At 42.6% G+C, this 12671-nt stretch overlaps 1 protein-coding gene across 1 annotated transcript in view; it reads left to right on the top strand.

The window, feature by feature from the left end:
- Positions 1-12671, top strand: part of SLC26A5 (solute carrier family 26 member 5) — a gene marked incomplete at its 3' end in the record, with an annotated part of 30828 nt that overhangs the window by 17039 nt on the left and 1118 nt on the right. The window contains exons 8-17 of the mRNA XM_079711045.1: positions 525-672; positions 1952-2065; positions 2857-2934; positions 3615-3710; positions 3926-4032; positions 7966-8035; positions 9970-10062; positions 10787-10894; positions 11563-11763; positions 12366-12420. Coding sequence (XP_079567171.1) covers positions 525-672; positions 1952-2065; positions 2857-2934; positions 3615-3710; positions 3926-4032; positions 7966-8035; positions 9970-10062; positions 10787-10894; positions 11563-11763; positions 12366-12420 — 1070 coding nt within the window. The remainder of the gene's footprint in view (positions 1-524; positions 673-1951; positions 2066-2856; positions 2935-3614; positions 3711-3925; positions 4033-7965; positions 8036-9969; positions 10063-10786; positions 10895-11562; positions 11764-12365; positions 12421-12671) is intronic.

Genomic DNA, 12671 nt, shown 5'->3' with positions numbered 1-12671 from the left:
AATCTGCTGCTGCTTATTTCCCATGTCAGACACTCACCTAAAGGGATCCAGGGGAGAAACAGGGTCCTGACATCAAACAGCAAGGGAGAGCACTGAGTACCTAGTGTTGCCCGGACAGTAGTAATTCTCTGATATGAGAGCCCCTGTCCACCTCCCTCCTCACCTCAGTTTTTGGTTCGAATGTCTTGTGGCATCTGAGCGCTTCGCTGACCCTCTCCTCTTCCTGTTCTGAGTCTTACTTACATCTGCCATACAGGCTGCCGTGAGGTGTGAGGTTACTCCTTTTCTAAATAAAACGGCATTTGATCTCTGCTGATAACCCATTCAGGTAGAAAGCCGGCACTCTGGGGTTGGGGCCTGGAAAGAACTTGTGTGTCCAAGAGGGCCCTGCTTTTTGCCAAACAAGTACCCAGGTGTTGATCACCTCATCTGCAGATAATGCCCCCCTACCATGCTCCCCTCTAGCTGCGTGTTTTTTTTCCAGTGGTCACAATGCCCAGGTTAAAGTCAGCTTCACCTTTCAGGCTGCTACCTCCAGCCAATCCGGACACCAGCCTCTTCCACCTTGTGTACGTGGATGCCATTGCCATAGCCATCGTTGGATTTTCAGTGACCATCTCAATGGCCAAGACCTTGGCAAATAAGCATGGCTACCAGGTTGATGGCAATCAGGTAAAAATCATTCATTTCCTGCGGATGTTTCCTGGTGGCACAGTCATCTTGCTCTGCTATAGGAGACAAAGAAACTGGATTTCTCCATCTTTTTTTTTTTTTTTTTTTTTTTTGGCATTACGTGGGCTTCTCACTGCTGTGGCCTCTCCCGTTGTGGAGCACAGGCTCCGGACGCGCAGGCCCAGCAGCCATGGCTCACGGGCCTAGCCGCTCCGCGGCATGTGGGATCCCCCCGGACCGGGGCACGAACCCGCGTCCCCTGCATCGGCAGGCGGACTCCCAACCACTGCGCCACCAGGGAAGCCCTGGATTTCTCCATCTTGGTAGAAAAAAAATTACTTTGGTGATGGATGTATTTGAAGCATGTATTTATTCAACACCACAATTTTTTCGTGGTTTGTGTGCCTTAAATCATCAGAACCCTGAGGTACAGACCTTCACCTTCCTCACCTCATTAGTAGGTGCAGTCTCCACTCTGAGGTTTACAGCTCGCCATACTCCTCTAGGCGCTATCCTTATTTCTAAAGCTCACAGCCTGAGAATCTAACATTTTTCCAGAACCATTTTTACTCCACAAAAAAGCCTTCTCTTTGTTCACTGAACTTTGAGTTTATGATTCATCACTTAAACTCCATAATACATTCTTTGCCGCCTTCTTTTATAAGATAGCTACAGATAAAGTATTTAATCTGAATACCATGAGCCATTATTTATTTCTAAGATAAATACCCAGTGTGTATTTATCTTAGAAATTCACACTGTGTATTTCTAAGAGGCGACTAGACGCTCCATATTCATACGAGACACAGTAATCCATCTAGGAAAACCGCAGGTTGCCCTGAGATCAGGACTCACTCACTGGTCCCAAGAGGACACTGGCATGGGCTCCTTGATGAGCAAGAGCCCGGGCATTTAAAAGATGCCAGTAGTCCTGTTCACCAGTAACTTTCTCTTAAACAACAAAAATATTTTGTCCATTTTGCTGCAGTTTTCTTTGAAAACAAAAGCATTATCTGTGTAGAGAGTGTGTTTGGGAAAGAGGGGGCTAGGTGGTGAGCACAGCATTTATCTCCAACACAATAAAAATTCAAGGTGTTTCTCTCCCACCTTAAATTATGCATTAATTCCTGTTTTGAACTCATGTTAAACAAATCCTTGTATCTGGAAAGAGAATGAAGAGACAGCCTGTACTGCTGAAAATGTGCATTAAATGGACCATCATGCCTGGCTTCCTGAAAAATAACTGATCTCTTTTGTGCTTTGCTTCCACGTGGAAAAGGAGCTCATTGCCCTGGGACTGTGCAATTCCACCGGCTCACTCTTCCAGACTTTTGCGATTTCATGCTCCTTGTCTCGAAGCCTTGTTCAGGAGGGAACTGGAGGGAAGACACAGGTGCGTATGCAACTGGCCTCCAAGGTCTGGTGATTTGGGTGATAAACTTTAATCTGTTGATTATATTCTGCCTGAAGATCCATGCTCCAGTGAGCTGTGTATGAATCAGAGAAAGGCATGATTGGTTGAAGCAAATCACAAGGAACTGAATCTGCAGAAAAGGGGTATATTCGCCAGTCAAATCGAAAAATTAAACAACACTCCCTGCTACCAGTAAACCTCAAAGTTCAGACATAGGATGTTGTCATGAAAGCCTGAGAGTGAGTATGGGCAGGATGCCAGCACCATCCAATAGACCTTTCTGCTGTGATGGAAATGTTTGATATTTGTACTGTCCAGTATGGCAGCCACTAGCCACATGTAGCTCTTGAGCACTTGAAATGTAGCTCGTGCAACCAAGACCTGAATTTTTAATTTTATTTAATTTTACTTTTTAAAATTTAAATAGCCGCATGTGGCTAGTGGCTACCACTTTGGATGGCAGAGTCTTATCTGAACTCTTCTGGCCCCTGTGAGTCTTGGGTCAGCACCATACATCTCCTTTCCCCCACCCCTGGCACGGGCATTTCATTCAGGGTATTTAAATATTTCAGCTCCTGTTTAAAGGCTATATGAGGAACCAAAACCTCAGAAAGAGAGTGGGAACGACTTACAGGTTTATGTAATGGTATGGATGACTTATGTGAAGCCATATCTTCCCACGGTGATTATCAAAAGACTAAGACCAACCCATGCCCCACCTCTCACTCAGGTCTCCTAAAAGCCCCTTCCACGTGTCTTCTCTCATTCAGCTTGCAGGTTGTTTGGCCTCATTAATGATTCTGCTGGTCATATTAGCCACTGGATTCCTCTTTGAATCATTACCCCAGGTATGTGGCTTGGACTTGGTGTGAGGTTGTCTCATGTATAGAGATTTTGCTATTTTATTTGTTTATATTTTTGTGGCTGTCTCATGGGTTTTTACTCTAACCCTAGTGAGGTGGTATGAGAAAGAGCCAAGGCTAGGATCAATATCCTGTCCCACAATCTGCCAGTAACTGGGACCTAGGGAAAGCCATCTCAGCATCTTTGATTCTCAGTTTCTTTATCTGCAAAGTGGAGGTTTTGGTTTGGCCAATCTCCAAGGTCCTTCCCTCTTTGATCTGCTATGACCTTATACTCCCATTAAAAAGTTGAGATGGCCTACACTCATAAAACATTTAGTTACTGGAACATTTAAATCTAGTAGAGCTCAGGAATGCTATAGCACAGAGAAAATCATAATGCAGGAAGACCATGGGTGAGATAAGTCCTTGAGTACCATTTAATTCTGAACCTCTTGACCACCATGCAGGTTTGCTACTAGGTTATAAGCCTGGTTTTCAAGTCCCATTTTAGCTAACCAAGTCCTGAACACCCAGGTGTTCTTGTCTCCACATGTACCATCACTGCCCTGTAGGAAGGGAGTGGGGAAAGGACGGTGGGAGGGCAGCCGCAGGACAGTGAGGGGCCAGCAAAGGAGGTCTCTGGACATAAGAGGAGAGGCATGCATGAATGTGCTGTGTTTCAGGCTGTGCTGTCGGCCATTGTGATCGTCAACCTGAAAGGAATGTTTATGCAATTCTCAGATCTCCCCTTTTTCTGGAGAACCAGCAAGATAGAGCTGGTAAGTAACAAAGGTGATTGCTAGGTGAATATGTCATAGCAACAAATGTATTGTTGCTGATAAAAATGTGAGAAAGATAAGTTACTGTGGCCAGTTATTATATGCAGTATCCAGTTAGGCAACAAGGCTAGGTACTCTGTGTGTGTGTGTGTGTGTGTAACTCTTAGGAAATTTTTCACATGGTTCTCCCTGAAGCTCTCTTGTCTTCTGTTTAGACCATCTGGCTTACCACCTTTGTTTCCTCCTTGTTCCTGGGATTGGACTATGGCTTGATTACTGCTGTGATCATCGCACTGATGACTGTGATTTACAGAACACAGAGGTGAGTACACAGATGGGCATGGGTGTGCGTCCTGCCTGAGGCTGCAACAGTGAGTTTAAACGTAGATCACAGCTCGATCTGGTCAAAGTAAGCTCTTTGGTTACTTCTGGTCAGCGTGAAAGGGACCTGAGGACTCATGGGGCTTGTTGACTAAATAAACAAAATGCCAAATGAAAAACTCAATATGGTCGTGCCAGATGCTCTAGTCTATCACGGTTTATAATTCCATCAGTGGTTTTCTTAAAAGAGCCTCATTTGTCCCATGGTTCCTGCCAATCTGGCCCCTGTGGCACCCTGGCTTATTTACCCTCTTGTGAGGGTAAATGAACTGTGTGTTCTTGCAGTCTGCTTTGGCACCGGGTGCTGACATAGGTTTTGATAACATGGAGCAGACGCTGACACCAAGTTATCATATGTGGGGCTTCAGCTGTTCCTTCCTCCACCCTGAAATATTATCACCTGTCATCTCTTCTCCTAGTACGAAGCTGAGCCCAATGGGGAAGGTATAAAATAACTTTAAAAAAATACTCTGTTCATAATAAATAAATAAATCACTATAAAGAAAAAAAGGGAAACATTATGTTTTCAAATAGCCTGACTTTGGAGTCAGACAACCTTAGCTTCAAGTCCTGGCTGCACACTCTATATAAGCTCTGTGATTTTACGTGACCTCTTGGAGCCTCCGTCTCTGCCTCTGTAAAATGAGACCAGTACTTGCTGCCTCAAAGAGTCACAGTAAGGTTCAAATGAGAATAATGCACATGAAGAGCCCGGCGCAGTGCCTGGCACATCCTATGCATGCAACAAATTTAACACGGGAGGAATGAAAATGAGGTTAGTCTGATTTTGCCTGGAGTTGCAAATCCCACGATAGTTCTTCAAGTTCTGATTGTGGTATATTGAAGGGCTGCTAGATGGAAACGATGGGGTGCTCCCCACTCTACAGGGTAGGAAATGAGCATTTTCCTCTTCAGAAACGACATAGAGGGAAATGTAAACAACATGTGGAATCTAAACTCAAAAATTACACTGTTTTTAATAACAAACTCTACCCTGTCACCCACTTTTATGTAAAAGAAGTTCACCCTCCCCCCATTTTTTGTTTGTTTGTTTTATTGTTTTTTCTTGCGGTACGCAGGCCCCTCACTGTTGTGGCCTCTCCCGTTGCGGAGCACAGGCTCCGGACGCGCAGGCTCAGCGGCCATGGCTCACGGGCTTAGTTGCTCTGCAGCATGTGGGATCTTCCCGGACCAGGGCACGAACCCGTGTCCCCTGCATCGGCAGGCGGACTCTCAGCCACCGCGCCACCAGGGAAGCCCTCCCCCACCCCGTTTTTATACGAGCATTATTAGTACATGCAAGAGTTCTTTATCTCAGAGCTTTAGTGAACATCATGGTTTAAAAATATCTATATCCTTTAACAAGCCATGGTATAGAATTGGAGATTTTTTTTTCACTTTTTGGTGGTTTTTTTACCCAAATAATAGTTTATGATTTCTTATCATAAATTTTAAAGTTAGGCAGGTCGTTTTTTAAATGCGCTGCTGCTTTTTCTCCCCCAAATAATTAACTAAAGTTCATTTTTAATGTTCTGTCCCTGTTGGTGATTGTGCTGGGTCTTTGTAGGTTAGAGTTTGGGGAGCCAGTACCAAGGCTACGTGTTTATTTTCAGCTGCTCCTTCCTCTGTAATTAGGGCATGCTGTCCAGAGAGGGCTAGTGCTTCACTGGCTTTGCTTGTATTCCAAACACCCAGGTTCCCTCAAAGCCCACATGGTTAAGGGACAATCAGTTCATCAACATATAGTTCCTTATGCCTCCTCCGTGCAGGCGTTGTGGGTAATGCTATAAACGTAACGGAAATTCAGTTTTTGCCCCCAAGCGGGGGCAAAACATATTAAAATAATTATAATCTTATAATTTTAATTGGACAGTTTTTTGGGGGGACTACTAGGTTCCCAGGGAGATACTAGACTCTAGGGATATTGCAGTAAATAAAACATGGTCCTTCCCTTCAGAAAGGCTGCACTCTCCTAAGGATGACAGATACATAATGATAATGATGATGCTAATCATGATAATGAAGTAATGGTGGCACTAAATTATTGTAGTTAGTCATGTGCCTGGCTGTGTGCGAAGATCCACACTTTATGTCATTCATCCTTCCTGCCCAATGACTGTTAGCATCCCCGTTTCACAGATGGGGAAACTGAGGCCTAGATCGATTGAGTAACTTGGATCACACAGCAAGTGGTAGGCAATGATTCAAATATGAGTTTTTGTGAATCCAGAGGCTAACTCTTAATCAGCATTTTATAATCCATCTTCAAGAAATTGGAATACACAGTTGTAAGTGCTTCAGTTAAGGGTAAGCAAGGTACAAGTGATAATAAGCATAAGAGATGGACAAATAAAACCCCATCAGAGTTCATAAAGAGAGACTTTCTTGCTCCTGGGGTGACTAGGGAAGAAACAAGGAGTATTTAGACCTGAGGAAGTGGGATTCCAGCACACACCAGCTGGTCAGGAAGGCCTTTCCCTCATCTGCCTGTTGAAATCCATGTAAGTTTAGACCCCGCTCACCCAGCCAGAGAGATCCCAACTCCCCTGTGCGCCCACAGCAGCATTGTGGTCCTCCAGCACCTCACATGTCTCCCAGTTACTTGTGTACTTGTGTGGTCCCTGTGTCCACCCCTCACTCACCTCCGTCCGCTGGCACTGGATTGCAACATGTGGACATTTCGAGTCTCATATGGAAGGTTTTCTCATAATTGGGAACTCAACTGAGAACCTTGCCTCTCATCTCCAGTATCAGTCGTTGGTGTTATATTTGTCCACAGACGTCACTAGACTGTGAGCACCTTGGTTGTGTACGCGAGGCTCCTAGAGCCCAGTACCAGCATATAGTGTGTGTTCCCTGAATGCTTGTTGAAGGAATCCACCTAGAAAAACCCCTGACATTTCTGCTATAGATTCTAACTCACAAAGCACTTGCACATATGCGCTGAGAACACCAGAGCATAGTAACAAGACCATGGAATGTCTGTACAAGACCTTGAGCCATATTCTGGCTCTGCCAAGCTCTCTGACCTTGAACAGCTCACCTAACCCCACTGGACTTCAATTTCTCTTCCACATGACGGCAGAAATAAGCCCACTAGGGTTTTTCATGGGCTACAATGAGGTAATATCAGGTGCTTAAGAAGTAGTACCTGTCATCATTTCAGTATCTGATTTGAGCCAGACTGTCCTGTAAAAAGAATTCGGAATTTGCGCTTTTAAAAAATAATGTTTAAAACCTATTCACACCAGACTTCAGAAAACTTTCTATGCTGATTGGAGATTTTTCCCCCACACCTTCTGTTGACTAACCCCCCGCCCACTGCTCCACGAGTCAGAGACTCTTTTTTTTTTTTTTTTTTTTTTTTTTCAGAGACTCTTATTAGAGACAGAACGGAAGTCCCCTCTCCTGCTTTAGAATTAAAACAGGAAGATAATTCTGTCTACCCAGTAACATGAGATCGAGTTACACGTCCCTGGCACAATTCATTTTTGCCCCCATCTTTAGATGCCTGAGTCTTTTGTCTTGATCAGGTTGTGTGTGTGCCATACAGGATACAGGATGTGTGTAGTGTTATGTAGTGGGTATGTACGTGGTGTGCGTATGTGCTGTGTGTGTGTGGGGGGTATGTGTGTTGTGAGGTGTATGTGTTGTGTGTGTATATTGCGTACGTCTTGGGGATGTGTGTGGGGTGTGTTAGGCTTGGAATGGCACTGGGAATGTGAACATATGTGGAGCCCTTCTGAAAAGGCACCATAAAAGGATCAAGTATCCCTGAAGTCACTAGCAAATCCAACGTGCAGAACCCCGTGTTTCCGTCAAGTCCTGCACATCAGCACATTGGTATTTTAACACGCTCCTTCTCTGTCTTCAGTCCGAGCTACATAGTCCTTGGGCAGCTTCCTGACACTGATGTGTACATTGACATAGACGCGTATGAGGAGGTAGGACCTTTTTCTATCATTTTAAATGGTTGTAAGCATGTGATGTGACTGGCCAACTAGATATTATTTTTACTTAGGACAAAGAGTGGGGTGGAGAGCAGGCAGGTGTGGTGGTCAAAGTGAAAAGCCTGAACTTCAGTTTACTGTCTGGATTCAGTTTTACAGTTTATACTACACGTCAGTTACACAACCTCCTAATATTTATTTTTCCTCTTTTTTTAATGAGGATAAACATACATTCTTGGACTTAAAGTATATGTTTACAAAATACTGAGACTGCTTGCCACGGTGGTCTGTATGGGCATGATTTCCTTCTGATGAATTTAAACAGGTGGTAAAATACTAGTATTAGCAGTGTAAAATGTAGGTGGTGGGGCTATGGAATTCTCCCGCTTCATTTTTTTCCTGCTTCATTTTTTAATATATAAATTTATCTATTATATTTTATTTATTTTTGGCCACGTTGGGTCTTCGTTGCAGTGCACGGGCTTCTCACTGTGGTGGCTTCTCGTCGCGGAGCACGGGCTCTAGGCGCATGGGCTTCAGTAGTTGTGGCTCACGGGCTCTAGAGCACAGGCTCAGTAGTTGTGGCACACAGGCTTAGGTGCTCTGCGGCATGTGGGATCTTCCCGGACCGGGGCACGAGCCCACGTCCCCTGCATCAGCAAGCGGACTCTTAACCACTGCGCCACCAGGGAAGCCTCCCTGCTTCATTTTTTTTTTTTTTTTTTTTTTTTTTTTTTTTTTTGTGGTATGCGGGCCTCTCACTGCTGTGGCCTCTCCCGTTGCGGAGCACAGGCTCCAGACGCGCAGGCTCAGCAGCCATGGCCCACGGGCCCAGCCGCTCCGCGGCACATGGGATCCTCCCAGACCGGGGCACGAACCCGTATCCCCTGCATCGGCAGGCGGACCCTCAACCACTGCGCCACCAGGGAGGCCCCCTGCTTCATTTTTAATCGTTAAAATTATGGCTTAAAATATTCTTGACTTTGAATGTTCTTATGTGGAATCATCTTTTACAAAGTCTTAAACTAGTTTTATCTGTTTGTTTTGTTTTATGCTTGGAAAGAAATTCTCAAACTCACTATAAGATATTAAGAAATCAAACTGGTGTTAGGATTCTATTTTTTCCCCCTTCCTAAAGAATTATGTGCTGGGTTACTTGTTTCCAGCTGCACTCTAGAGTTCCATGAGGCTTCTTTTTTTTTTTTTTTTTTTTTATGGCTGTGTTGGGTCTTCGTTTCTGTGCGAGGGCTTTCTCTAGTTGTGGCAAGTGGGGGCCACTCCTCATCGTGGTGCGCAGGCCTCTCACTATCGCAGCCTCTCTTGTTGCGGAGCACAGGCTCCAGACGAGCAGGCTCAGTAATTGTGGCTTACGGGGCCAGCTGCTCCGTGGCATGTGGGATCGTCCCAGACCAGGGCTCGAACCCGTGTGTCCTGCATTGGCAGGCAGACTCAACCACTGCGCCACCAGGGAAGCCCCCATGAGGCTTCTTGATAAAATTTTCACTCTGTTTCACTTGGGTCCATTTTCACTCCTGCCTACGTTCTGTGACTCAACCAATATCAGACTCTGTTCATTTTATTTGGCTGCTTGTCACAGTCTGAGTGGCAGCTTCGCCTTTCCTACCCACTTCTCTTTTTTTTTTTTTTTTAACATATTTCAGTTTCTTCTTTGTACTTTATGGTAAAAATGAAACAAAGAAAGACTTTTAAAAGAAATGAAAATATGTGCATTTTTAAAAGCGTTCTGCTCAGCACGCATTCCTCCAGAGCATGAGTAGGTCAGCTAGAGTGACATTATTTTATTTAAACACTGTCAGAGGGCCCTTAGCAACTTCTGTATTAATTTTCAAGTTAGAAGAGGGAGGCAGTCGCTGTTTCGATTCTGAAATATTTCCATATATTAAATTCACTAACATTTTATTTCTCAGGTGAAAGAAGTTCCTGGAATAAAAATATTCCAAATAAATGCCCCAATTTATTATGCAAATAGTGACTTATACAGCAATGCATTAAAAAGAAAGGTGAGTCACAAGAAACTAAGGGTGATTATTTCTGAGGAGCGAATCTGAGGATTGATAGGCATGGGAGGTCACTTAAATGTCTTGGTCTACCTTTTACACTATTTGTTTTTCTTCGCCTCTGTTTTTTAAATTGTGGTATAATATACATAACTTAAAATTTATCTTTTTTGTTTTGTTTTATTTTTCTTTACATAAAATTTATCATTTTAACCACTTGGAACTGTACACGTCAGTGGCTGGAATTAAGTACGTTCGCATTGTTGTGTAACCAACACCGCTATTCATTCTCTTTTATCATATGCATGTATTACCTTTTCAAAAATATTTTTTTAAAAAAAGCGAAAAACTAATTTTAAATTTCTTATTCTTGGGTTCCTTTGATCATGATTAGGACTCCACCCCACACTATCCAGCAAGGAGGAAAACCTTCCAGTCAACCCACAGAGTCTCTGAGAGATCTAAGTTTGAAAAATACTACTTTAAAATTCTCTTTAATATTTAGCTTCTGGTTGTCTGGAATCAAGACCAAGAATAAGAAAAGTTACTACTGTTCTTTTAATGAGGGATAACCCAGTTCAGGGCATCTGAGGGAAAGGTAGAGCAAGGGTTATGGTGATGATTGGGCGTAGAAAACAGTCAGATGGAGAGATTTGAAGATTAATTGCTTTGGGTGGGTTCCTGGGAGCCAAGAAGTGATTTTTGCATCTATTGCCCTTCCGTAAAGACTGGAGTGAACCCAGCCTTCATAATGGGAGCAAGAAGAAAGGCCATGAAGAAGTATGCTAAGGAAGTTGGCAATGCCAACATGGCCAATGCGACCGTCGTCAAAGTGGTGAGTGATCCCTTCATCGTAACTTTCCCTTGTCTCTTGATCTGCAGTGCCCCCCACCTTTATTCATGATTGAAGTTTTAACACAGCATAAAGTCCCTAAAGTAGGAAAGCTTAGAAACAAGCTAAGTATCCTTTGTATATTAAAGATACATGGTAAGGTCAGTTATGAGAATGCTTCTGAAATAAGTAGTGATAGGAGCCCAGGAAAACATGGTTTTAAAAAATAGAAATCACACAGTATCTTAATAAATGTTACCATTATTACTTTGTCAGAGATTCATTCAGCTGATAGTAAAAAAAAAACAAACAAACTCAGAATGGTTTTTGCTGTTTGGGCTTATGATAACTGTGGTCTGTCATGTTGAAGTTAATGGGACTATTTTAGAAGTTAGGGGAAAATGTATATGATGACTAAAGAGAGTGGATTTCATTGGACAAAAGAACAAAAGGAAGAGGAGGAAGAAAAAAAGAAACAGCTAACACTAAATATTGTGTACATATCCTTTTTTGTCATATTACAGGGCTAGGATATAGCAGATATTTTGGAAACGGTCTGGTATAGTCAGAAACTTGAGCATATGAGGACTAAGTTTTCCCTCATAAATCTTTCTCAGAACCGAAATATGAGTTGTTCATAGCACTCTGGTTTGGTTTGATTTTTAACATAGGATGCAGAAGCAGATGGAGAAGATGGCACCAAGCCTGAGGAAGAGGAGAATGAAATAAAATATCCCCCAGTAGTCACCAAGAGCACACTTCCTGAGGAACTGCAAAGATTTATGCCACCAGGGGATAACGTCCACACCATCATTCTGGATTTTACGCAAGTCAATTTTATTGATTCCGTTGGTGTAAAAACTCTGGCAGGGGTAAGCATCATCTTCAACACGTCTTTTAATATCTCTGTGCCCAGTATCACCATCAGTAAAATCAGAGAATTGAACTAGGGTCCTTCTTCAACTCTCAAAATTTTGTTGTTGTTTTTGTTTTTCAACTTTTGATTGTGGAATATATCGAAAATATACAAAATAAAGAGCAGAGTGTAATGAACCCCCATGTAACTATCACTCAGATTTAACTATTATCAGTTCATGGTCAATTTTGTTTCATTTATCCCCACACCCATTTTCCCCTTCTCTTAGTTTGAAGCACATCCCACTCATAATCTATAAATATTACAGTATATATCTCTTCGAGAAGATTCTTTTAAAAAACCATTACCATAATACCTTTAGTACACTTAAATAAAATTTGACAAGAATTCTTTGATGTTCCAAATTATCACTGTTGATATAAAAATCAAACAAAATACAGATTTTTAAATGATTAGTTCAAAATGCATAATTATTGAAGTGGAGTAGCTCAAGTGAATGAACCAGAGCATCTTACATCACTAAATACGTATTGATAGAAAGAAACTTGCACCTCACAGAGTCAAGAGAAATTAAACTTTATTTCAACGTTATTACAGATTGTAAAAGAATATGGAGATGTCGGCATTTATGTGTATTTGGCAGGATGCAGTGGTGAGTACACTTGTAGAATGGGAGAAGTTTTAACCTTTTGGTTTTGTTTCTGTTTTTTAAATAACTGCATTTGGAAGTATTTTCCCTTAATTTTAGTTTTAGGTGAAAATGAAAATTATTCTTCTGAAAATCTAAAGCTAGCTTTGAAATTTGCCACTGACAGCACTCACATCCCTGGGTTACTTGGTGGTAGGCCTCCTGTACTGGAGTTGGAGGAAAGGAGCTAATAAACCATTGTTCAGGGCTGGTAT

The sequence above is a fragment of the Hyperoodon ampullatus genome (genome assembly GCF_949752795.1).
Source record: "Hyperoodon ampullatus genome assembly, chromosome: 9".
Classification (NCBI taxonomy): Eukaryota; Metazoa; Chordata; class Mammalia; order Artiodactyla; family Ziphiidae; genus Hyperoodon; species Hyperoodon ampullatus.
Note: the sequence above shows the minus strand (reverse complement) of the source record. Positions and strands in the feature narration are given on the sequence as shown.